At 41.5% G+C, this 26,506-nt stretch overlaps 1 protein-coding gene and 1 long non-coding RNA gene across 3 annotated transcripts in view; one reads left to right on the top strand and one right to left on the bottom strand.

The window, feature by feature from the left end:
- PFKM (phosphofructokinase, muscle) overlaps positions 1–16,764 on the top strand; it is a 101,296-nt gene extending 84,532 nt beyond the window's left edge. For both annotated transcript variants that reach the window (XM_056562714.1, XM_056562715.1), the window contains exons 16-24: positions 2,690–2,760; positions 3,303–3,390; positions 4,345–4,497; positions 5,798–5,962; positions 6,496–6,557; positions 10,692–10,803; positions 11,914–12,013; positions 12,093–12,198; positions 14,635–16,764. In XM_056562714.1, coding sequence (XP_056418689.1) covers positions 2,690–2,760; positions 3,303–3,390; positions 4,345–4,497; positions 5,798–5,962; positions 6,496–6,557; positions 10,692–10,803; positions 11,914–12,013; positions 12,093–12,198; positions 14,635–14,779 — 1,002 coding nt within the window. In that variant the 3' untranslated portion in view covers positions 14,780–16,764. The remainder of the gene's footprint in view (positions 1–2,689; positions 2,761–3,302; positions 3,391–4,344; positions 4,498–5,797; positions 5,963–6,495; positions 6,558–10,691; positions 10,804–11,913; positions 12,014–12,092; positions 12,199–14,634) is intronic.
- Positions 1–26,506, bottom strand: part of LOC130358852 (uncharacterized) — a 61,036-nt gene that overhangs the window by 9,766 nt on the left and 24,764 nt on the right. Inside the window, exon 2 of the long non-coding RNA XR_008889665.1 lies at positions 2,477–2,558. This is a non-coding gene — a long non-coding RNA (uncharacterized LOC130358852). The remainder of the gene's footprint in view (positions 1–2,476; positions 2,559–26,506) is intronic.

The following is a 26,506-nucleotide window of genomic DNA, read 5'->3' as shown; positions in this document are numbered from 1 at the left end:
GACTGTGCTTTATCTAATGTGGAAAACAAACTTACATATTTTATTTATTTCCCTGACAAATGAATTCTCAAAAAGGAGACCATCTGTAGGGTTATTGGAGGAAGTAGAGGCCAGGTCAGGTGAATTAATTGTGGAACTATCTTCATTACGACCGATCTCTTTCATTCCGTGTAAATAGAGGCATTAATATTTCCAAAGAGGCAAATGGCTCGCTAGGCCCAACCCCTGAGGATAGCGAGGTCTATAGGTGTTTGAAATAAATTGCCTCCTCGAACAAATTGAGGGGCCTAATAAGTCAAGAAATCTATCTTGAATCACTCTAAATGAGCGATCAACCCCTTTTTTGGTGTTTTTCCCCAACTTGTTCAGATATTTTACAAGAATCTGGTCCAAGTCAGGTGTGTTGGCCAGTTTAATAGGAAGAATAGGTCTTGGACACTTGGAATGTAATTTGTTCCTGGTTGCCTTGTCCAAGGATTTTTTATCCACATGCTGAGGAATTTAGAGACCTGTGGGTGGGGCACCTACTCCCCGGATCTGGGATATTTGATTTGTCCCAGGTCAAAGAAAGGTCTGCCAACACTATCCAAAACCACTGATTCAGCGTTATCTACATTTAATATGTCATCCCCTTCCTCAGAAATATCTTCGTAACCTGAGCTGCCCTCATTGTCAGAAAAATGTAATCCTTCCCCGGAAGAAGATTGCTCAGGAGAGGTCACATATGAGTCCAGCTTAGTTCTACTAGAGGCCTTAGAAACCTTGTCCTTGCCCCTTTTTGGTTTTTTTATGGTGTTTGGTTGTAGAAGGACTGGTTGATTTAAGTTGCCTTTTATGGGAGGCTATCCCTTTGTGCCATCCCTCTGCCAATTTTGTTGTGGAGTCCTTTGCAGACCAAAATTGGTCTGAGGGGGTAGATGGACCTGGAAGGGAGGATTTATTAGAATGAGCCATGGCTTTGGCAACAGAGTGGTTAATAATGTCTGGAATGGATGACATAGCGGTGCGAATAGCAGATTGCACCGACTTGGAAACAGATTGATCCACCATAGATTGGATCATGTTTTCATCAATAAACTCAAACCCTTGAGATATAGAGATTTTTTTCAGCCTCCCCATTTGCCATGTTGGGAGCAAGAGGGGTATAAATGAATACAATAGGATGTAAATATGGTAAATAAATTGTAATGTAAATAGATTATATATTAGGATAAGATATAATAAATATTAAATAAATAATATTTAACATATGTTTAAATAAGGATAAATAAATAAATAAATAAGGATGAGGGAAGTAGACTATGGAAATGGTCAAGAGTTATAGGAATACAAGATATGACAGTCACAAGGATCGATGTTCTGTCACAGGAGCCGGAGCTGAGAGCGGGAGCTACGCTGAGGTAACTTCAGCGAGTGACGCGATCCCTGAGAGCATGGTAAACAGCTGTTTACGTCTCTCACGGGATTACAGGTCTGTGCGCGTACAGACCCAGGAAGAAGATGATGGTTAGGGATAAAAGAAGTGTGTCACAGGTAAGAAAATGGCCAGGGCGAGCAGTGCAAAGAGAAAGGAAATGGTGAAGGAGTATACCAATAGATATAGATATAGATATAGATATATATATATATATATATATATATATATATATATATATATATATATTGAACGGAACAAAGGAGGAATAAGGAGGATAAGATAAGGATCAATGGACAAAAACAGGAGATCCTTAATGAGATAATATATACAATATTGGAAAATTAAATAGTCTGAAAAGAGAAGAAATAAGTATTATTACTTATAGAAGGGGAACATCTATATTATAGACCAATGAAATTAAATCCAGGAGAAAAAAAATCTATGGAGAGAAGAGAAAATAAATATATAAATAAGAATAAGGGAAAAATTATAAATTTATATTAAAATAATATGCACAAATTGAACAAGGTACTTATCTCTGTGGCGCAGCCAAGAAAAGAGGGTGTGGTTTACCTGATCACCCCTTCTGTTACCTGTACGGACTTATGATTGGTCAACCTGTTATACCTGTTTTACATATCACATGACTTATGTTACACTTTTTTTCTTAATATCTTTATTGTAACTTTGCTGCCGTGAGTAGTAAAAGAAAAGATATTGCATAATGCGAGTCTCCAGGCTTGTAATGAAATCCTTCTAGTCATAGAGAGGAATAAAGGAAATATAAAAGTTATCAAAAGTAAAACTAACATAACAAAAGACAAATACTTATATAAAAATGCATAAAATTTGCCACCATTGATAGACAGACAGGTTACACATGTTGACTTTCCTGCTTTCCAACACACAGTAATAGGGTTTGCCTGCAGCCACCCCTAGGGGGAGGACATTGTACAAAGATTTTTCTGCTTCATTATTAGCTGTATAAATGCACTGAACTCCCCCTTGTATTGGCTGCAGGCAGGCGCAGTAAAAGGAAGCAAAGGATATCAGTAGTACATGTGTGGGAGCTGTAGATGGGATGGTAAATGATTTCTGTAAATATCGGTCCTCTTCTGATCTTGTGAGGTTCCAGTTTTTCCTACAGAAACAAACATTATCTGGTTCAAATACATTTTACTGTACACCAGGATAACTATGTTCTTTTAATGTTCCATTTGTATTACATTTGGGGTTTGAATTTTTACATTATCATCACTTTTATGCAACTAGATTGAAGAAATTGGATGGGGAGGTGTTGGTGGATGGACTGGACAAGGAGGTTCACGTCTTGGTACTAAAAGGTAACTTTTACAATTGTCTTCCTTGTGTCAGGGGTCTTTATCTCCATGATTATTTGAGCCCATAGAAACTTTGCAGAATTTGTTAGGGTGTCCGCTAATAAGACGAGGACATTAAAACAGGACATTGGATAAGTCAGGGACTTCGGACTTCCAAGTCTAGTCCATTATATACAGTATCCAGCTGTAAAATGTCAATAAGTAAACTATTTATAGATTATCAAAACTACTACCTGAGTGATTTAGGGGATTTTGAATGTTTTAAAGGGGTACTCCGCCCCTAGCATCTTGTCCCCTATCCAAAGGATAGGGGATAAGATGTCACATCACTGGGGACCCCTGGGATCTTGGCTGCAGCACCCCGCTATCATTACTGCACAGAGCAAACTCGATAGCAGGGAGCCGCAGCCGACATCTGACAACTTATCCCCTATCCTTTGGATAGGGGATAAGATGTCTAGGGGCGGAGTACCCCTTTAAGTTTAGTGATTGATTCAAGCATTGTCTTTACTCTTTCTATAATACTCTTCTGCTTGTTATAATAGAGTGCTGCCCAAGAAGTACCTTGAAGAAATTAGTAGAAACATAAGTAGCTTCAACATACATGGACTGATCATTATTGGGGGTTTTGAGGTAATTTTTTTATTTTATATTTGAAAATGTAATTCCATCTATCTAAGGGTAAATGCATAAATGCATCCTAGACAGATCACTTCTGGGGGGGGAAATCCGCAGCTAATATGAACGGAAATCTGTGCGGAATCTGGTGCAGATTTTGTTGCAGATTTGCTGCAGATTTTATCTTCCCTATGTATTTATTTATCCAAAGAATATTGGGGGAGATTCATCAAGTCCTGTGCTGAATAAAAGTTGACCAGTTGCCCATAGCAACCAATCAGATCGCTTCTTTCATTTTTCAGAGGCCTTTTCAAAAATGAAAGGAGCAATCTATTGGGTTGCTATGGTCAACTGGGCAACTTTTCCTCTTCACAAGTTTTGATGAATCTCTCCCATTATCATCAAAATGGCTCTGTAAAATCATGAATTTCCTCAATACTTGACATGGGATCATTTATAAATCCAATAATTCAATAAATTCTTCATAGATATACTTTTATTAACTTTTCGGTCATCAAACCTTTATCAACACTGTATAATCCGAAAATTAAATAAAAGCACGGAAGAAAATTACATGAATTTATATATTTTTGGCACTGCGTGAGTGGTGACTTAAATTGATCTGGCCATTGGGATTATGGTGAATTTATACGGGTATGGTGACCAAAATGGTTTCTCAAGGCAAGATAAAAACTTTACCCAACAATATAAAACTATTATTACTATTTTATTAGCAACAATAAAATACTAAAAAGTAATTAAAAACATCAATATAATATAAATGAATTATCCCTGGCACTGGTGGATTAGCCTCTAGTATCTCTGTGTCTATATTTCTCAGACCCCACAGATGCTATAACTATTTATTTCAGAAATTCCACCCAGCAGATGTGTGAACCATATATTTTATTTTTCAGTAGGTTCTACCTGTTTATGTATGTCTGTGTAATGAAAGCGTGTTTCCTGCAGGCTTTCACAGGCAGCCTGGAGCTGATGGAAGGACGTTCCAAGTTTGAAGAGCTGTGTATACCACTTGTTGTTATCCCGGCTACTGTTTCAAACAATGTTCCTGGATCAGACTTTAGCATTGGGGCCGATACAGCCCTTAACACAATTACTACAGTAAGTATTTGCCTCCACCTTGCACTGAGTTTTCATGTTTTTAGATCACCTCTATAAAACGTTAAAAAAAAAGAAAACTCTGCACTAGACACTTGATCCCCTTACATTTAGTAATCTGAAAGTGACAATAGCAATAGTCTACAATCTAGTATTAATGCATCATATAGTAAGGGGCCAAAGAGTGACTTACCCACTACCAAAAATGTGTACTGCATGGTATTTTTTTTTAAGGGTATGTTCACACTAAGGAATTGGCCGCAGGTGGAATTGCGTGTCTGAATTCCGCGGTGTGAACCCCCAATGTTAGTGTGAATGGGTCTTCCGCAGACCCATTTACACTGCGGAATTTCAGCGGTGGACAATTCCTTGACAGTTCTTTGCGCAGAAGTCTGCGAGGCCTACATTGCCGTCAGTGGTGATGGCGCAGGGCCGCACGGTGCTATCACCAAAGTATTTTAATGTAAACATACCCTTACAATGAAACCCTAGCAACAAATGCCATTGTTAAGCTCTGACAAAAGGCTCCTCCACACTAAACCCAATACAGAGGGTTAAAGTGTGGGTGAATCAGAGTAAAATGCTGTATTACTAACAAAAATCGGTTCTGCCGTTTTCTAGATATTACTAGCATTGCTAGTATGCTAAGTCAGTCTTGTGCACAATGGAGGCAGAAGCCGGCTTTGCCAAGCTTCCCTGCCACCGTCCTGTTTGCTGCACTTCAGTCTCACATCCCACCTCCATTGCGAACAAGACTTAATTTGCATACTAGCAACGGGGGCAACATCTAGAAAACGGCTGGACCGATTTTAGTAAGTATAACCTCATTTTACTCTTGTTCACTCGCGCTAAAACTCGATTGGGTTTAGTGCGGATAACCAGCCTGTAAGTTTCTCTTTTAAGCTTTAAAAATTCTGGAAAACACTAGTTACTGGAATAGCTTTAAACAAACACTTAAATTGATGTGATCTAAGGTGATACAAGGTGGTCAACCCCAAGTGCAGTTGTGTACCTACGTTGGAGTGGAGGACCTGCACCTATGGACCACAATATGGTTTCACAACTGTGGTTAATGTAAACAATGACATTGGCTAACCCTCAAAACTGATGTAAAACTGAGACATTAGCCAGTATATCCTTATATGAAGGACACACTTGAGCCCGCACACCACGCCAAGGTTACTGGAATACCTCTTACATATGTAGCTATCGTATCCAACTGGCTTAGGCGATAGGTATAACAAGCAGCCATTTCGTTTGACCCTTTTCTGTTCCTATATAAATCTATCATCTTTCTCTGTAGACATGTGATCGGATCAAGCAGTCAGCTGCTGGGACAAAGAGGAGAGTATTCATCATTGAGACTATGGGAGGATACTGTGGATATTTAGCTACCATGGCAGGCTTTGCTGCAGGTGCAGATGCTGCTTATATCTATGAGGAGCCATTCTCTATACGTGATTTACAGGTAATGAAGTACTCTTTACACTTCTGTCTTCTGTAGTAGTCAAATAGCGGATTGTATAACAGGGGAATTTGCTCTCTAGTAGGTTTTTCCAGGCTTCTTCTTGACTTCCCGGACAACTGTGACAACTACAGTATTAGCAAAAATATTCTCAGGATTTTTTCATTTTGGATGGGACTATCTTGTATGGAAAGTGTCATCTGAAATATCTTAAAGACATTTTTTATTTAAGAATTGGTTTTAAATCAAGCTCATGCCTAAGGTTTGAATGTCCTAAGGCTTTCAGGAATGCTGGGAGTTGTAGTTCTGCAACAAATGTAGACACACTGGAAAACACTGCTGTAGAGAAAAGGTTTTACCTGTTCTGCTCCCCAACACTTACCTCTGCAGAAATACCTTCTTGGGGGCAGGTGCCAGTCATGATCATAAGCGCTGGGGAGCAGAACAGGTCAGATCTTTTCTGCTCCCCAGACAACCCCTTTAATACCCACAATACACACAAAAAATCTCTCTTCTTTTTTTATTTTTCATAACAGATAAATGTTGAACATTTGACAGAAAAGATGAAGACTACAGTGAAACGAGGTTTAATTTTAAGGTATTGTAACTTTTGGACATTTCTTTTGTCAATGGTATTTTAGATTCATGTGTATTCTTAGAAATAAAGGGCCAAAAAAAGTTCACTGTCCCATCCTCTTTGCAAGATCCCTAGATTCTTGGGAAACACAGTAATATACAGTATGCACTTATTGTCAAGTTACATATACTGTGGAAAAGTATTTGCCTCCCTCCCAGTTTCTTCCGTTTTTGTCCCACTATTTTAGATCAGCAAACCACTTTTTATATAAGACCAGGATAACCCAAGTAACACAGAATGCTGTTTTATAAATAATTTCATTTATAGAAGGAAAAATGCTGTTCAGTACTTCCTGACCCTACCTGAAAAAGTACCGTATTTATCGGCGTATAACACGCACTTTTTAGGCTAACATTTTTAGCCTAAAGTCTGTGTGCGTGTTATACGCCGATACACCCCCAGGAAAGGCAGGGGGAGAGAGGCCGTCGCTGCCCGCTTCTCTCCCCCTGCCTTTCCTGGGGTCTAGAGCGCTGCTGTCAGCCCTTTTCACCCCCTGGTTATCGGCGCCGCTGCCCGTTCTGTCCCCCTGACTATCGGTGCCGGCGCCGATAGCCAGGGAGAGAGAAGCGGCGCCGACAGCCAGGGGGAGAGAAGGGGCAGCGGCACCCATTGCCGGCGCCGCTGCCCCGTTGCCTCCCCCCATCCCCTGTGGCATAATTACCTGAGTCCGGTCCGCGCTGCTCCGCTGCTCCAGGCCTCCGTCGTGCGTCCCCGGCGTCATTGCTATGCGCTGAACGGCGCGGCGCATGACGTCAGAGCGCCGCGCCGTGCATAGCAACGACGCTGGGGACGCACGACGGAGGCCTGGAGCAGCGCGGACCGGACTCAGGTAATTATGCCACCGGGGATGGGGGGAGGCAACGGGGGAAGCGGCGCCGGCAATGGGTGCCGCTGCCCCTTCTCTCCCCCTGGCTGTCGGCGCCGCTTCTCTCCCCCTGGCTATCGGCGCCGGCACCGGTAGTCAGGGGGACAGAACGGGCAGCGGCGCCGATAACCAGAAGGGCTGACAGCAGCGCTCTGGACCCCAGGAAAGGCAGGGGGAGAGAAGCAGGCAGCGACGGCCTCTCTCCCCCTGCCTTTCCTGGGGGTATATCGGGGTATACACGCGCACACACGCACCCTCATTTTTTCATGGATATTTGGGTAAAAAACTTTTTTTACCCAAATATCCGTGGTAAAATGAGGGTACGTGTTATAGGCCGGTGCGTGTTATACCCCGATAAATACGGTATTTGCCCCCTAGCCACTAAATTAAACAGTTAGAAAAACTCAACTTACATGTAGGTTAATATTACCCATACCCAGGCAGGATTACTGCAAGACCTGTTGAGTCTAAGGCTCACGTTGCCGCCATGCTCCGCTAGACTTTCGTAACGAAGAGAGTTTAGCAGAAAAAAAAATGCGCTCACAATTTTTTTTTCTCCAGTAAACTACTGGACCCCATTCAAGTCAATTGGATTTGTCGGGACCCAATCGTGTTATTTGTGCTCTGACCCATTTTGGGGCCAGACAGACCCACAATGGCATTATCCACAGATAGAAACAATTTGTAGCAGTGGTGATCCTTCCCAGCAGCACCCAGCGTACCAATATTTTAACAAGAGCACATAGATGACTAATTTTGGAAGTCACAAATGAACCTAGACAAAACTTTAAAAAAAAAAAAACTGTAGGCCTTACTTGTCTTAGTCAAAGCATTTGTGCACAATTCCACAATAAGGTAGGCACTGGGCAAAAATGAAGAGCTACAAGGCATGAGCTACTGCTGACCAAAAAGAACACAAAGGATCATTTCACATTTGCAAAAAAAAAAAAAACTCTAGATGACATGGAAGACTTTTGGAAACCACCTATGCAGCAATGCAAAAAAAGATGGAAATGTTCATAACTGCTTATAGAATTATTCTATATTTATCTTGCTATATGTGCAAGTTATAATTACTAGTAGCAATATATGTTTATGTGCTTTCTTTAGCGATCATTCCTATTTGTATTAGGCAGTTACTTTTTACATTTCTTGTGCATCCACGTTCTATTTATAGCTAACAATAGCCCTTTGACCTATTCCCTCTTAGCTGAGCTTTACTTATAAGTATTTTTTTTTCTACATTTTAATTTGAAATTAATGGGGTATTTATACATCAATTAATAACTTATCCCCCATTCTCAGGATAGGGAATGTGTCTGATCTCAGGGGTCTTACTACTAGCCCCCCCTCCCTGGTAGAAGGCATGCACTTCATGCATTGTCTATGGGAGCGCCAGAAATACATGAGTGCTGTACTTTTTTTCTTTTTTTCTTTTGTGCTTCCACTCCATGCAGGGGGGAGAGACAGGGCTCCATTCTGGAAATTGTGGGGATCTGACTGCTGTTATCAGACACAGGATAGGAGTCCAGTGCTGGATAACTCCTTTAAGGTCTCTTTACAACACTGTTGCACAAGATATGCTTTATTGACTTTGCATTAATAAAAATGCTGATAGTCAGTTACTTCATGTATTTCAGCTGCATTTCTTAGTGCAAGGATATACTATTCTTTTACTGTGCACTTGACCCCTAAGTTAATACTATAGTAAGTAGTGAGTGAGCCAACCATGACCCTTGTTTTTTGAAGATTTTAACAGTATTAGGATTCAGACCTCAAGGTATAGGGTGAACTGGGAATGTAAGTAAGACTGGAGAGGTAGCTGGTTGTACAAAATGAATTATGCTTTATTGAGATAAAATATGACTGCCTATTATCTGAGCAGGGCCCTTGCTACAGATATAGTACATACACTATATAACAAAATGTGTTAAAATAAAATATGGTAAAATATAGTTGCATAAATTATTATATGATACATACACAGATAATTCAACCTAGTTTTGTGCCAATTTAAATGTCCAATGTAATGCGCATATATAGGTTTTCAAAGTCTTGTTAAATTCATAATTTGGAATACACAGTGTGAATCAAGTTGTGAGCATTACAGGTTTGGCACAGGTATTCGCCCTGGCCTAATAGAAGGATATTACTTGCGAGTCAGATGAATACTGCCATGTGAAGATGATATCACTGGGACTTGCCATCTTCATGGAAGGTTACGGTGAGATGCCGACTCCTGTTGGATGGCAAAGACATGCGTCCGGCTCAGTAGGTGAGAAGATTCCGGCAGTAGGGGTGATGAGCCCCCCTTAGCAGCGGCGTCCTCGTGTAGAGATTTGTATTTTGGGCGTGTATCGCACCACAGTGGTCCCCAAACAGGGGGACTGCAGCGCTTGCAAAAGTCAGAGTAAAACTACATTGGTTTTAATCTGACTTTTGCAAGTGCTGCAGTCCCTCTGTTTGGCGACCACTGTTGTGCGATACGCGGCCTAAATACAAATCTCTAAATGAGGACACCGCTGCTAAGGAGGGCACATCACCCCTACTGCCGGAATCTTCTCACCTACTGAGCCGGACACACATCTGTGCCATCCAACAGCTAAGGGAGTCGGCGTCCCACCGTAACCTTCCATGAAAACTGCAAGTCCCAGCGATATCCTCTTCACATGGCAGTATTCATCTGTCTCGCAGGTAATATCCTTCTATTAGGCCGGGGCGAATACCCGTGCCAAACCTGCAACGTTCCAACTTACGTTGAAAACCTATATATATGCGCATTACACTGGACATTTAAATTGGCACAAAACTAGGTGACATTATCTGTGTATGTATCATATCATAATTTTATGCAACTATATTTTACCATATTTGATTTTACCACATTTTATTATATAGTGTATATAGGGCCCTGCTCAGATAATAGGCAGTCATATTTTATCTAAATAAAGCATAATTTATTTTGTACAACCAGCTACATCTCCAGTCTTACTTACATTCCCAGTTCCGCCTGTACCTTGAGGTCTGAATCTTAATACTGTTTTTATCCTTTGATTTTTGGCACTACGGGTATAGTGCAACTCATTACCTCGGTATAAGGCATACCATTAATTATAGTGTGTAGCCACCCGAACTCTCAGCTTTTTTTTTTTTTTTTAGATTTTGCCATTCGTTTTACTGTATATCAATGCGTATGATGAATAATAACTTTTGTGTTTCTGTCATTTAAGGAATGAAAAGTGTAATGAAAATTACACCACAGATTTTATATTTAATTTGTATTCCGAGGAAGGAAAAGGCATCTTTGACAGTAGGAAAAATGTTCTGGGTCACATGCAACAGGTAAGAAGGTGTAAATGGATTTTCACCTCAACAGTGAATACAGCAACATTTATTACAGCATCTGCTGAGCCAATAGGTAAAAGGTTCTTATGATTTCATGTCACATCTGTTCAGGCACAGATGAGGAATTTAGAATTTGTTTATATCCCATACACATTGTCTGGAATAAATCTTTGAAGATTTGTGTGTGTACCTTGGAAAATATTAATCCAAGAGGAGAGTGAGCATGTTCATTCTTCTAGCACACAGGCGAGCTCCTTTTGAACGGCGTTGTAGATAATCTTTATGCAGATCCATTTGTACAACCGAGTCATAAATTAGAATTTCTGATTTCTGCCATGAATTCTCTCGGACATACTGTACTTAGTTTTTCCATATCTGCCTAAAACTTTTGCAAAGTAGGAGGCCTCTGTTTGGCTCCAAGTGTTTATTCTGCAGCATAACAAACCGAGCAAAAGTCAATGTAATTAAGAACTATCTCCTACATAAAGAACAAGGAGTCCTGGAAGTAATGATACACTATTGAAATTTCACACTATGGAATTTCTGGGCGGAATTCTGCATCAGCAAGAACCTGCCACCCTAGGTAGCGGGATAAAGGAAAGTGAGGGAGTGGAAGGGCCTCCTAGAGTAGGCTGTCCCATTCAAACAATATCCTTATACCCCCTCGGAGAAGACCGTCATCTTGGATGGATCTAGGACATCCATGCTAGTTGTTCTGTTAATAGGTGTGGCATAGTATCACTAGACCTACTTTGTAATTTCTCTTTTGATTTTCTGTAATGGTCCTGTTTGTTTATTTTATATTTAAATCAATAAATGGTAGTTGTAATACCTATGCACCCCCATTGCCCGTTCCATTGACTTCTGCACCCTTGTTGCGCCTCGCTTTTTTCTGTTTCCAAGATGATGCATTGCAGCAGGACCTGCTGACTCAGCAAATCACTGGCCCAGTTATTGGCAGAGAGGGCAGAGGTTATGCAGTAAGACACATAAAAGCATAATGATATCGGCCATATTGGAACTGCTAAAGCTTGAAATTCTTTATATAGAAACCATATTACTGCAACATGCATGAAGGCCTATAACTGGTGTTTTCTCTTCTTTCAGGGTGGCACCCCTACACCATTTGATAGGAACTTTGGCACAAAAATGGGTGCAAAAGCTGTACTGTGGATGACTGGAAAAGTGAAGGAGTGCTCCAGACATGGTATTCTTTTCCCTGAATGATATCTTGTGTGTTCTCTGCCATTTTAATAATTTAGCTTACTTAGCATTCTCTGTTGCAGGTCGTATATTTGCCAATACTGCTGAATCAGCCTGCTTGCTGGGTATGCGTAAGAGAAGTCTCGTGTTCCAGCCACTGGTGGAACTAAAGGAAGAAACTGATTTTGAGTATGTTTTTCCACAACTGTATCATTAGATTGTAATGTATAAAATGGAACCTTTCGCTAGTTTCATGCTGCTTGAACCACAGGCAGCGTGAAACACCATCATCTTCCTTATCTCAATCATAGATCTAAGTTAGGCTAGGAAAGGGGCTTATCAGGGGAGTCCTACAGCCCTCATTGTCAAATATTTTCTTATTTGCATATAGGGAGAGATCTGTCAATTGGGGACAGCGGACCTCCCTTTTCATGATGTCTCTGAACAGCTGCGCCATTTCAGAGTAAATCCTATATCAGTGTGATAAGGGAGACTGTCTGTGTTTCATGCTGCCCATGGTTCAGGCACTGTTGGGGGGCATTTATCATTGTGTTTCTAGATGTTTGTGTGTGTAGATTTGTTGCACATTTGGCGCAGCGCTGTGCCCCAGGATATTTTTTGGGACTTTTAGGTTTACATATTTTTTTTAAAAGTGCGTACAGGCCAACTGTTAAAGTTAGTCTTATGAAGTGGTAATGAATTTATCAACTGCCACTTTTCGCAAATTTGGTGCACAAACCAAAAGTCACAAAAATACACCAGCCCAGACTTAGCTTTTTGGTGTATGTGAAGAGTGAAATTTCTGAAAATGTGTACCTTCACAAAATGTATTAAATGCCCTGCGTCCATTTGATAAATTGCTCCTTACACATTACTAACACTAAAAAAAAAGCGGGGAAAAAAAAAAAGCTTCACTTACACCCACAAAGATAAATACCCCCGTATGTTCACCACGCCCAACACTCCTATAGATGTATACATGTATGCTGAAAGGGTGCTCTGGCTGATATGTCTAGGATCAACTGTATGGAAAGACCCTTGTCAACACAGCTGTCTGCAAAGCAAGAAAGTAGAGCACATGGGAGTCAATGACATATGCAACTATTTACAGTGGTATTTTTCAGAAATGTTTGCAGAGCATGATGCCTGTATGTGGTGTCTGCAAACCTAATTTTAGTGTACATGTTGTATCAGTAGCAAAAGTTTTGCTTGGTCCTTGGTCCCTGAATATGTAAGGTGGGAAAAAGGAAATAAAATAATAAAGCAAAGGAATGCTAGGACAGAAGCCTTAAAAGCACTGTCCCTGCAAAAAACTGCAATCCGAAAGAGAAACTATATCCAAACCCCCCTTTAATGACTCAACCCTTGTTGAGTTAGTAAAGGGGTAGTCAAAAAATATTTCTAATTTAAAAATTGCTCAAGGTGTTAGAACAAAAAAAATTTACTCACCTGCTGTCCATCCCTGATTTCAAAGGTGCCGATCCCTGTTGTCAGCCTGTTCTATGTGACCCTGCACATAGGAAGGGTCTGCTCAGCCAGTCAACGGCTTAGGCAGATAAGTGCTACGGCCATGGACTGGCACTTCTTATGTGCCAGGATGGAGAACAAGTGCTGATAACTGGGGCCAGGATTAGGAGGGATTCAGCAGCAGGTGAGCTTTTTTTTTTTTTTTACCTGAATTTAATAGTATAAGAATCTTTGATTTATGTTCCTGACACAAAGGACAAATCTGATGACAGCATTTCTAGTCTGTCATATCAAAGTATAATAAAATACATATGTGTGGTGTCGGACGAGGTAATGTGTAATTAACCTTACCAGGCTGTGGTTGACCTATACACCACCACCTGAGGTAGGCCAGCTATACCTGTACCAGGAACGGGGTAAATAATCACTACGACGCAAGGTTACGGATAACTGGCTTGCTTTACTGAGGTTGGAAAGATGGTACAATCCGTTACAGCTCAGATTAGCATGAAGGAGTTGCAGGGTGAAGTCAGGGAAGCTTATCAGCTTGCTGGGACTTATAGTTGATTGTGCTGTATATAATTGACTTGACTGGTATGCAGCCCACGCTAGACTTTAGGGACTTAGACTAGACTAACTTGACTGAAGTAATCCCCGAGACTGTTGGCTTACCGCAAGACATTGACTTTCACCTGGGTAGTGGGGTTAACTTGAGGTTGATGCGTGGTTGCTGGACTAGGCCTCAGGCCTCCTTTAGGACCACCTCACAAACAGACTTCACTCCTCACCAAACTGTACCACAGCAAGAGCACTAAGAGAGAGAACTGAACTCTGACCTAACTATATTTGGGAGGAATTTAGAGAGATCCAGTTGGCTGGATACGTCACCTGGTTCACCCCTGCATACTCCCCTAACAACAAGATTCATAGCAACAGGATTCTTAAAGTAGCAATGCATAGAAAATACTCATACATTAACCATTACATAACATTGCATCACATAATAAATTATAAAGAGTACTAAGGAGAGGTGGGCCAAGACGGACAGTGATCCAGCATCTGCCACACAGGATGGGCAGGAGTACAGAAGAACACGTGATTCTGTACTGGATCACCACATATGCTATACTAATTGTGATTTATATTCTTTGTTTTCAGACACCGTCTTCCCAAGCAGCAGTGGTGGTTAAAACTTCGCCCCATCCTCAAGATCCTGGCCAAATACAACATCAGCCTAGACACCTCTGAATCTGCACATTTGGAACACATCACAAGGAAGAGATCTGGGGAATCGCATTTCTAGTTTGACAGAAGATGCATGTACACGACAGAGGTCCTTACATCCTATGGAATACAGCCAGGAATTAAAGTGTACCTGTTACCTGTACATGGTGGAGACAAGTTATGGTCCCAACTATGCGGTTACAAAGGCTTGTCTATTCCAGACACCTATTTCACTGGGCTGCAACCATAAGATAGGAAGCTATCTACTCATATTAAACATGAATCAGTCTTAAACTGGCCATTAAGATAGTGGTGGCCAAATAACTGTTCAAAAGACAGCTACACCTACATTCTTATCTTATTTCTAAGGCTGGAAAGAATTATTCATGCTAAGCCCATATACATCTGATTTTCTGCAGAATTATGCTACGTTCCTAGTCCTCATTACTTTCCCTTTTTAATGCAGATTATTTTTCCATTTGACAGTGACCACCTCCAATGTGTATAGGTGATGGGTACACTTTTTAATGGCGATCCTCATGTATTTAATGTTATATTCATCATATTTATAGTATTTTTGTTCTTAGCATGAAAATGCATCTTCTCTGTAGAGCAGTGGTCTTCAACCTGCGGACCTCCAGATGTTGCAAAATTACAAATCCCAGCATGCCCGGACAGCCAACGGCTGTCCGGGCATGCTGGGAGTTGTAGTTTTGCAACATCTGGAGGTCCGTAGGTTGGAAACCACTGCTGTAGAGCGTTTATAGGAAAAATTTCCCCATAAGACTTAAAAGCACACAAAAGTTCACTTTTACTGTCAAAGTTGTTGTGGGTTATGGCACATCACACACAAATAACATGCTGTGTCCATTGGTAGATTCAGATCATGTTAATGCAAATGAAATAAAATATAACTGAGCAGCTTTGATCTGTCACCATTAACCCATTGTATACTAAATTAATGTAGTAACAAAGTTGTTATATACAATTTTCCCAGTCAGTTGTCGGGGGGGAATTATAAATAATGAGTGCAATACTTGTTTAGTATGAATAAATCTAAGACAAAAAAAGAAGAGAACTGAAGTGGCTATTTATTACAGGTAACTATTTTACAAATGAATTTAAGGGGTATTCCAGGATATTTTTTTATTTGACTATGCTACAGGGGCTGTGAAGTTAGTGTAGTTCATAATATAGTGTCTGTACCTGTGTGTGACGGTTTTCTCACAATTCTTCAGTGATTTTCGCCCCAATATTAATTTTTACCAGCATACAAAATGACTGTTGTCTCAGATTTTTCCCAGCTTGCAATGCGGCCGAGACCTGACTCACTAGTCAGCTGATGACAGGGAGCCTGTCTGCTTCAATGGGTGGAGGGATCACTTGGTGGGAGAGGAATCAATCTGTAACAGCTGTAGGCACCCTGATTGAAAACCACACTTATTTGAATGGATGCAGCTCATTTATGTTTCAATAGGTTAGGTGACTGATGTGTGGGAGGGAGGAATATGGAATTGTGGGATTTGTAGTCAAAAAAAGAAAAGTCAAACAGGAAATATCAGTTCACAAACAGCTAGCCACAGTGTTATGTTAATCTCATGACATAGCCATTTAGCCCCAAGACAAGCGCAGATCCTTCCTAAGCATGTCCATTACTGTCTGCCAGGTACATACTAAAATCACCTTATGGTGGATAACACCTGTAAATCCTGTACATGGCTGCACTTGTATGTCAGATCTACACCATGACCTACTATAAGGCAGTGTTTCCCAACCAGGGTGCCTCCAGCTGTTGCAAAACTACAACTCCCAGCATGCCTGGACAGCCTTGGGCTAAACTGTAATATAAAATTAACCTCAACCTTCTTTTGAGTCTAATGAGTTCCCCTGGGTGACCTCCAGCAGTAGCAGCTTAGACCAGCTGGAGTGATCAAACACCTTATGCTCAGCCAGAGGATTAATTGGAAATGTAGGCCGCATTACAGAACCCACAGGATTGTGCAATTGCAAACCAAAATGGAGCTTCATGCCTTCCCCCATCAGCAAAAAGAGGTAAAAAAACAAGGACGTCTACATTATTATCTAATAGCACATGCTACACTATATAATAAAATATTTATTCCTGAAGTGTTTATTTTAATGGCATTACCATTTGCAAACACCTTTTATAGAATGTAGATAACAACATACATATATGTATACATATATTTTTGGGTGAAAAAAATGCTGCCTATTGCCTGATTGTTCGGCCCAAGACACCATGTTTTTCACCCAAAAATACACATTTTTAACCAATGTATATTACAAATATACATGTAACTTTAATATGTACATTGTATAAAAAGTTTTCCATAAATGACAGTGACTATTTAAAGAAATGGCCACTCCCAATAAATAAGATGGCATTATCATTAGGATGCCCTGCTGCCCTCCAAGGCTTTATGCGGCACTAGTGCCACCCAGTGGAGAGCTGCAGCCTAGCCTGTGTCACTGTGCAGCACTTTGTACCGTATAAACCCGTGTCTACTTGCTCATTGGGACAGAGGACACTCCCTTTTCTGGACACAAAGAAGTATATTTCTGAACCTACATCCCAGATAAATTGCACAGGATATCTGAACATACACCAGGACCTTGCTTCAAGGTGGCCTATAACATATGCCATGTCACTGAAGATTGGGCAATGAGGGACCACAGACAATCAATGAGCCCCTGCCCCTAACAGAGGGGATCCAGTGATGTCCTCTTCAAAGAGTTAACACTCCGCATCCTACCTTGCAGTGACACAGTGCCTATAGTAAGACTCGCAGCACCTGGGATCTTGGCACAAGAGCTAAAAACATCCCTGGATATTGGTTAATTAAACAAACCAACACAAGTACATGAGAAATGATGATGGGAAAAGTAGGGAATGGGTGTATTGCTGTTTCAGGAAGGTGGCTCCACCTGTAACAGGAATGGGAGAAGGGGGACCCTTGTTCCATTGCAGAGGCTCAGCTTACCCTGGTCTGACCTGACAACCCTATAAGGAAGCTCTGTCCAGAAGGCAAAGGGTTAAATCAAGGTACACAAGCTTCCCATCCTCGACCACACAACATGGAGCGGGGGTATGGGGGAAGGTCACGCCCCCCCCCCCCCCCAACCCCCTCCCCCAAGGTATCACTCGTGGCTGGATTTCTAAAGGAGCTCTGACTGGTCCATCATCTTAGTAAAATAGACGAACTGTGTTCTGGTGCTGCTGGGTCATAAATGTCCACATCTACTGCAGCCAAAAACAGAAAAGGCTCCAATACATATGCCTAGCAATAAAACCACTAGTCATATCAACAGCTCTGAAACCCTTGAAGTATTGGAAAACACATTATATTCCAGTCGATATATATATATATATATATATGTGTGTGTATATATATAATAACGGATAACATAGTCACTCAGGATCTGATACAGCTGCTTGAAGTCTGTATTATCAATGTATTAAAACCACACAAGTTCTCCAGTATCTTCACTTCTCTTTCCACTTCTTCACAGGCTTCAGGATCTTCACCCTCACCCTCTCAATATTGGTGATGTTTATCCCTTCAAACACCTCACTGTACTTGCCATGACCCAGCTTTCTCACCAGCTGGTAGTCCTCCTGGTTCCCCCAGTTGGGGACATGCTTCATAGTCCCAGTATTCATGGCTCCTCAAGCTGTTCACATCAACATAAACACGAGCTTTACTCCTGGCCTGCGGGCCTGGCATAGTTGCTGGGGGCTGAAGGTCAGGCCCCACTGCCCTGGACTAAGTTGGCCGGAGGGCGTTTGCAGGAGGAGAGCGGTAGCTGATAATGGGTTTTTAGTTTTTCCAATTCATGAAATTGTCAGATGTGATGGGTAGAATTACACAGTCAGGGGGTGTGTATTAGGCATGTACAACATACACACAGCCTGATGGTATAATCCCATCAATCGCCTGATATTCACTCCCATTCTTAAAATTAAAGGGGTTATCCACCATAAGGTGATTTTCTTGGGGCTAGATGGATATGTTGTGACATTACCATAACACTGTGGCTAGCTTTTTGTGAACTTGTATTTCCTGTTTGACTTATGATTTTTTGACTACAAATCCCACAATGCCATTTTCCTCCCTCTCACACATCAGCCACCCCACCAATTGAAACAGAAGACCTGTGGTTTTCAATCAGGGTGCCTACAGCTGTTGCATTAGTTGCAGATTGATCCCTCCACCCATTGAAGCAGACAGGCTCCCTGTCATCAGCTGATTAGTGAGTCAGGTCTTGGCCGCATTGCAAGCTGGGAAAAATCTGAGACAACAGTCATTTTGTATGCTGTTATAAATAAATATTGGGGTGAAAATCACAGCAGAATTGTGAGAAAACCATCACACACAGGTACAGACACTATATTATGAATTACACTAACTTTACAGCCCCTGTAGCATAATCAAATTAAAAAAAATCCTGGAATACCCCCTTAAGTTGACACCCATACAAAATATAAAAAAAAACATGTTTCCTGGGAATGGGAGGGCATATAACAAAATTGTAAAAAAGGTGTGTGTTCAGGGCATCCTATGCTATTTATTGATGGTAACATCTATTTTCTATTCGTCCTATGGCAGCACAATAACAGGGCTTGTGCTGTCTACGGACTCCAGGAAATGAAAATTTCGGTAAGTACATTTTTTTAGGTCTTTTTAAAGCTTGGATTTGTTGTTATTTTCGGACTTGTAGCTAGATTAATATACTTCTGTGTGTATACTTCTGTGTGGCAAAAATTAAGTTTAAACCTACAATCCGTAAGCTGACTATATGCATTAATGGACTTCCTTAAAAGTGTCTCCTTGCTTCTGTGGATAAAGTTATGTTTTCAGAATAGCACATTTAGTGATTTTTTCCCCCTCTCTGGCAGTAGGACGTGGTAAACTTTTTGTAACATATCATGTGGGCTGCAGGATGCATCAAAAATGTCATCTGATGAGTCTCCCTTACATGCTGACTTAAGCAAGCTTTATCCTGTTCTAAATATAAATACTGTTTAACAGCCTAGGAACATAAAAGACTAAAATAATCTGGGTAAAATAGCTGAACTGATATTGTTATGGTCCAATTATATTTCGTACTCGCTATTAGTTCATTGTATAAGATAACATATGATCATGTTATGCAAATGATGAAGCAAGCTTTATTTCCTCTGCTATGTCATGCTGGTTGTAAGGTTACATTCTGTGCTCGGCTGGGTCCTCACCGTTATGACAGATGCCCCATAACAAGCATCAGTAACGTGAATATCAAACCACCAGGAAAGCCCATATTGAAGGAAAGGTTTGTAGCATTGCAGCTCTGTTAAACGAGTATGAATTCCTTGTATACTACAGAAGATCTCGGTATGCTTTCACAATAAACAATGTATCTACATGAACACCCACACATCACAATCTGGCATATAAACATATAGGTATTTATGGTATGTAACAGCAAAACAGGAGCTTTTGTAGCAAGTAACAACATACCACTATTTGCTGCATGTAAGACTAGGTTCACATCTGTTTTGGAGGTTTCCCTTGGGGCCTTTGTCACAAATTTTGTTCAGCAAAGGAAAATGGAGCTGGCCAGTCTGCTGAATGTTGGACAATGGAGCCAGATGGACCCCACTGACTTCATGACACACAATGGCCCTCATTTACTATTGCAAACCCGACATGTTTTGTCGGGTTGTGCGCCAGATTCTGTCGCATTGCGCCAGACATTCTGTCTGCACCAGATTTTTCACCAGAATTGTAAAAAAAACCCTGACTAACTCTCCATTTTACTAAAAAAAAACCGAAAAAAGGGGCGTGGCTATCAGGGAAAGGGGCGTGTTTCCGGCATTTTCACAAAAACCCAACATATTTACTAAGGCTTCCACATAAAATCTGGTGGATTTGAGCTCAGGAAAACCAGACAGGTCAGAGCAGGTGTAAAAAAGCAAAATGTAGGCAAAGTGGAAATGTAGGGAAACCTTAGTAAATACAGTGGAAAATAAATTGTAGGGAATTAAAACCCACAAAGAAACCTACACAACACTCTTAGTAAATAAGGGCCAATGTGTATTTATGCAGTGTGCGCACTTGGACACAATGAAGCGAGCTCAGGAACTGAGACATTTGATGGCTGCTATTAGCAGCCAGCACTTACCAGTAATAACATTAGCAATCACACTGATGTCAGTCATTTAACCTTTTAATGGCAAAATGATGATTGCTGGTGAGGTTGGGGATCTGGTGGGCACCTCTTGCAGCATCATCGCAGGGTGCTGATCAGTTAATGACTGGCAGAGGCCTTTTGATGTCCACCATGCTGGCCATATTGGCTCCACTAACACAGTCGACCTCAAGCAGACTGTACTAGTAGAGCGCTGACTTCACTGCGATTACTTTGCATTGATCTGTATATTAACAATCCAATAATTATATATCAGAAAAATATTGATAAAATGTGATCAAATATCCTCATCTAAACTATAGATAACAGCACAAAAAACTAGCCCTCACACAGTCCTGTAAACCAAAAACTAAAAAGGCGATTCTGAACATATTTCTTTAAGAAATGTTTTAGCTTTTTAAAAAGTAGTAAAATAAAACAAAACCTACATGAATTGGGTATCATTGTAATCATTTCATTATTGACCTACATAATGAAGATAACATCATTAACTGTAAAGTGCACTGTATAAAAATTAACCCCTCACAACTACTGAGCTCGACCGACCCACTACGATGCTGGCCAGCCCACCTGATCGAATAGTATGAGCATTACTAATAAGTTGTAAGATCAAAAATTATAAGAACGACTAATAAAGTGCTCAAAATAAGGTGTGCCTAATACTTAACTTTTAATATTACCTATTAAAAATTCCAACATTAGTGCCTGTGTATACCAACACCATTAAATAGCTCTGCTGGGCCCTGCCAGCCCATCCATGCCAAAAGATTGTAACAATTAGAACCGCCGACGCGTTTCAACCACTTGCTCAGAGGCAGCGTCATCAGGGAGGTAAATTATTGTATCACAAATAATGACCACACAACATTAACATGTAATGGAAATTAGCAGCAGTTTAGCCTAATATTATTTTCCATGGGAACAGAGAACACTCTCAGGACATAAACCTGCTAACCCTCCAGCACGATATCCTCCAGAGAGATAGTCTGTCCCTTCTAGGCCAGTCAATTGTAGCTACCGTTTCCAATTGAAAAAAACTTCTTTGATTGACAGCTGTAAGCGCAGGGCTCATAGCTGGAGGAAAAATCCTCCCACTGTCAGCTTGTGTCCCGCTACTGTCAGTGAGGACAAGCTGGGAGTTGTAGTTTTGCTAATGCTAGGGGAGATGTGAGCAGACAGAATACTGAGGGAGGGGACGGAGACCTGCACAGTGAGGCCACCCCCCCTCCCTTTGAGAGGAATTCAGACTAGTGAGGTAAATTAAAAGTGTAATAAAAAATAAAGGTGCTAGACTAAAATTTGTACTGAGTGATATATATATATATATATAATATAAAACATTTTTGTAGGATCTGACGGATACACTTTAAACTTCGCTCCTTCACAATACCGGAGTGTAATATGTATACTAGATATGAGTTTTAGGCAGATATTAGACCATAATGCAAAACAGGTGGGTAATAGTCAGATGTTTCTCTCCAATCCTTATAAAGGATAAGTATGTATTATAAATACAGTTATGAACTCGTTATGCTGACTGGGACAGGAAGAGCAGAGGGCATCCCACTTCCATCGAGCCAAAGCTGGAATTATGTACATGCCCATACATTTGGGTATATCCCAAACTATGGATTGTTCTTGTCCCCATTGTTCTATCCATTACTTATCAACTGTTCTGTATTGTTCATCTAGCGAGCTACATGCATGTATTTACAATGGATCAGTGGATCATGTATAACGGTTCTCTTGACTTGGAACAATGGGGAGAACAACGCTCCATAGTTTGGGATATACCCAAATGTATGGGCATGTACATAATTCCAACTTGATGGAAGTGGGATGCCCTCTGCTCTTCCTGTCCCAGTCAGCATAACGAGTTTATAACTGTATTTATAATACATACTTATCCTTTATAGGGATTGGAGAGAAACATCTATTACCCACATGTTTTGCATTACGGTCTAATATCTGCCTAAATCTCATATCTAATATACATATTACACTCCGGTATTGTGAAGGAGCGAAGTTTAAATCAATGTGCAGTAGTTTGGCCAGTGCCGGCAGCACGCCCACTCTGTTACGCGCGTCACGGAGTTGGGCAGCGGCTACGCGCTTAACTTCCGCTCTGGACCGGTAGTGACATCAGACGCTGGCATCTCACCGCATTAGGCGAGTTGAGCTGGTAAAACTCCCGGCTCCCTGCACAAATAGCAGGTAATGCCGAGCCCGCATTCTGAAACAACTAAACGTGAGTACTTACAGGGAATTGCTATTGCATGGTCCCTGTTTTTTTCCTTTCAGGATGAAACATTGAACAGGCTTTTTTGTGCCTGTTTCATTTATTTTTCAGGTGGAAACGGCAGGTACAATTGACTGGCCTAAAAGGGACAGACTATCTCTCTGCAGGATATCGTGCTGGAGTTTTTTCCTTACAGGATCATTAGGGATAGCTCTTCCCTCCACAGCAAGTTTATGTCCTGAGAGTGTTTTCTGTTCCCATGGGAAATAATATTAGGCTAAACTGATGCTAATTTCCATTACAAGTTATTGTTGTGTGTTAATTTGTGATACAATAATTTACCTCCCTGATGATGCTGCCTTTGAGCAGGTGGTAGAAATGCGTCGGCGGTTCTAATTGTTGCAATCTTTTGGCACGGATGGGCTGGCAGGGCCCAGCAGAGGTCTATCCTGTGCTGTTGCTAATGGTGATGGCCACTTATGTACACAAATTTTAATGGTGTTGGTATACACAGGCACTAATATGGAATTTTTGATGGGTAATATTAAACGTTAAGTATTAGGTACACCTTATTTTGAGCACTTTATTAGTTGTTCTTATCATTTTTGATCTGGAAGCTGTTCTCTCCACTGCTCCTTTGCTTCACAGTTAACCTGTAATTTTTACCACACCTAATGTATAACGTACAGAAATATGGAATTGTATTATTTTGCATTACATTATATGGTAACCTTGAAAGATGCTATTAAATACAACTAGATTTACATTATACATTAGATGGATCTATCAATGGAAGAATTAAAGGAGAACTCCAGAATATAAAAATTGTCCCCCATACTGCCGGCAGTAAAAAAAATAAAGATGTACATACCTTCCTCCATTCCCCCGGGGCCTCCGGTAACCGGTTCCGGTCTCCGCCGTGATCCTCTTCCTGGTTGCAGTTGGTCGGCGAGTCATAGTGCGCTCAGCCAATCACCGGCCGCAGTGACGTCCCGACTCGGCCGGTGACAGGCTGAGCGGCAGTGTGACGTTTTCGGCCCCGGCAGCAGGTGCCGTTGTAGTGAAGAATTTTGTGTCCTTAGGCTGAGCGGCAGTGTGAGAACGCTTATCGCCGGCAGAGTCGGGACTTCACTGCAGCCGGTATGTCTCATAGCCCCTGAGAACGTGGCTGGTGCCACGAAACATGTAGTGGAGACATATTTCAGATTTTTTTAATACAGCATATGGTCCCATTTAATACGTACTGCAGACATTAATACACAAATACCTCTTAATAGATAATAAATAAAAGTGATGTTTTAACACAATATAATTTCTATAGGAGGGGAAATATAAGTTAATAGGGGTTTTATACCCAGTCACTTCGGTGACTGGGGTTTTGGTGTTAACCCTGTAACAGCAGAACACAACACTATGGAAAGTATAAGTATTGCCGCTCCGAATTGTGCGTTGCGTGCCATATAGTCAAGCACATGAAAAGCATGCTTCTTCACGGTCACTTAACGTGTTCGTTTCGCGGTTACGTGAGGCACTGCATGCATTGGTCTTTATTCTTACAGTAGAAAAGTCATTAATTATAACTTTTTGTCAATTGGGACATTTAAACTTGCTTTTTTTTTTTTATTCCAATCTAAATTTAGTAGGAGTCGGAGTATTGTTTGCCCACTCCGACTCCAGATACCCAAAATTTTGTCCGACTCTGACTCCACAGCACTGGTTGGTGCACATAGGAGTGTTGGGGCCCTTATAGGTCCTGCTCCGCAGCATCACTGAAGCAGCCGGCACTGTGTAATATCCGCCACTGAACCTCAGAGTCTTTACTTTGAGTAAGGAGACAGATGCCCTGTAGTGAAACAGGGAAGAGGCTTCATCTTACCCTCACAACACCATTAACCAGGTCAGTCCAGCAGCAGTCTCCTCTCACTGTATTCACCAGAAGTCTGGACTCAGTGCTTGTCTCTCTGTCTCAGCTAGTGTGGTCCTGTGTGAAGCAAGTTCTCTCAGCTAGGTGCTGTCTCTCACAGCTAGAAGCACGTCTTTTCTCTAGCTAAGGGCTCGTTCACACGGCTGTCTGCCCCCATAAATTCATGCATGTTCTGTAATCCATTTGATAATTTTTAAACGGGTTGCAAACGGCTGTAAAATAATCCAATAGATGTCAATGGGATTTTTTTTTACAATCCTTCATCACCCGTTTGCACCTGTTTCCTTCCTGTTCCGTTTTTTGGGGGGGTTTTTTTTCACGGGGAAAAGACGTTGCATGCAGTATTTTTCCTCCCATCAAAAATAACGGAATAGAAACGGTTATTAAAAATTTTACATTGAAGTCTATGGCAAACAGATGAGCAAATAATGTCATCTGGTTGCACCCAGTTTTTAATATCCATTTTTCAACCGTTATTACTTCTGAGCATGCTCCGAAAGAGTGAAATCAGCAAACTCTTGCTGTGCTGCGGGATAACTACTACTCCCATCATGGAACAGACTTGCTTCCTTGATGGGAGTAGTAGTTTCCAGGTTGTGGGAGTCTGGGGAGGCTAGATTAATTCTTGTACTACTATCCCCATCATGAAAAAGAGTCTGTTCCATGTTGGGGGTAGTAGTACAGGTGCTGAGGGATTGATCGCACTGGGTCTCATGTCTGAGACCCAGAGGGATTGATCGCACTGGGTCTCATGTCTGAGACCCGATGCGATCAGAAGTTATTAACCAGGGTAGCGTGCAGCATGTTCCGCAACCCTGCGGTGTAGATAGTGTGTGTGTTTTACTTTCATTTTCAAATACCCCGCCGGGAGCCCTGAATGTCCAGAACTTGTCATTAGCAAGGATTGTAATGTTGCACTACACTGGCGGCAGGGGAAGCATTGCGCTGCGTTCCCCGGCTGCCCTGATGCGCTGCAGTGGGAAGGTAGCGTAGCAGTGGGAAATATACATAGCTAGCGCTGTGGCGGGCCAGACATATAGCGCTAAATGTCTGGACCCCTGCTGCGCTAGCTATATATAATGTCCCCTGCTGCACTATGTTTAATGCCCCCGTTGTGCTAGCTATGTATAATGCCCTCCACAGCGCTTACTTATGTCCCCCCAGCGAGCGCATAAATAAATCACTCGCAGCGCTATCTGTGAATAGTATACTATCTGCAGCACATCATGCTGCTGGCCGGGGAAGGCAGCGCAATGCCGCCCGCTTCCCGGCCAGCATTTGCGCTGCTGATAGCATACTATTCACAGATAGCGCTGCGAGGGAGATATGTGTATAGAAGCGCTGCAGGGGGACAGATATATAGAGGGCATTATACATAGCTAGCACAGAGGGGGGCCAGACATTTAGCCCTATATGTCTGCCCCCCCCCCCAC

This window comes from Hyla sarda, chromosome 2 (genome assembly GCF_029499605.1).
Source record: "Hyla sarda isolate aHylSar1 chromosome 2, aHylSar1.hap1, whole genome shotgun sequence".
Lineage (NCBI taxonomy): Eukaryota > Metazoa > Chordata > Amphibia > Anura > Hylidae > Hyla > Hyla sarda.
This window is presented reverse-complemented; position numbering and strand designations above follow the sequence as displayed.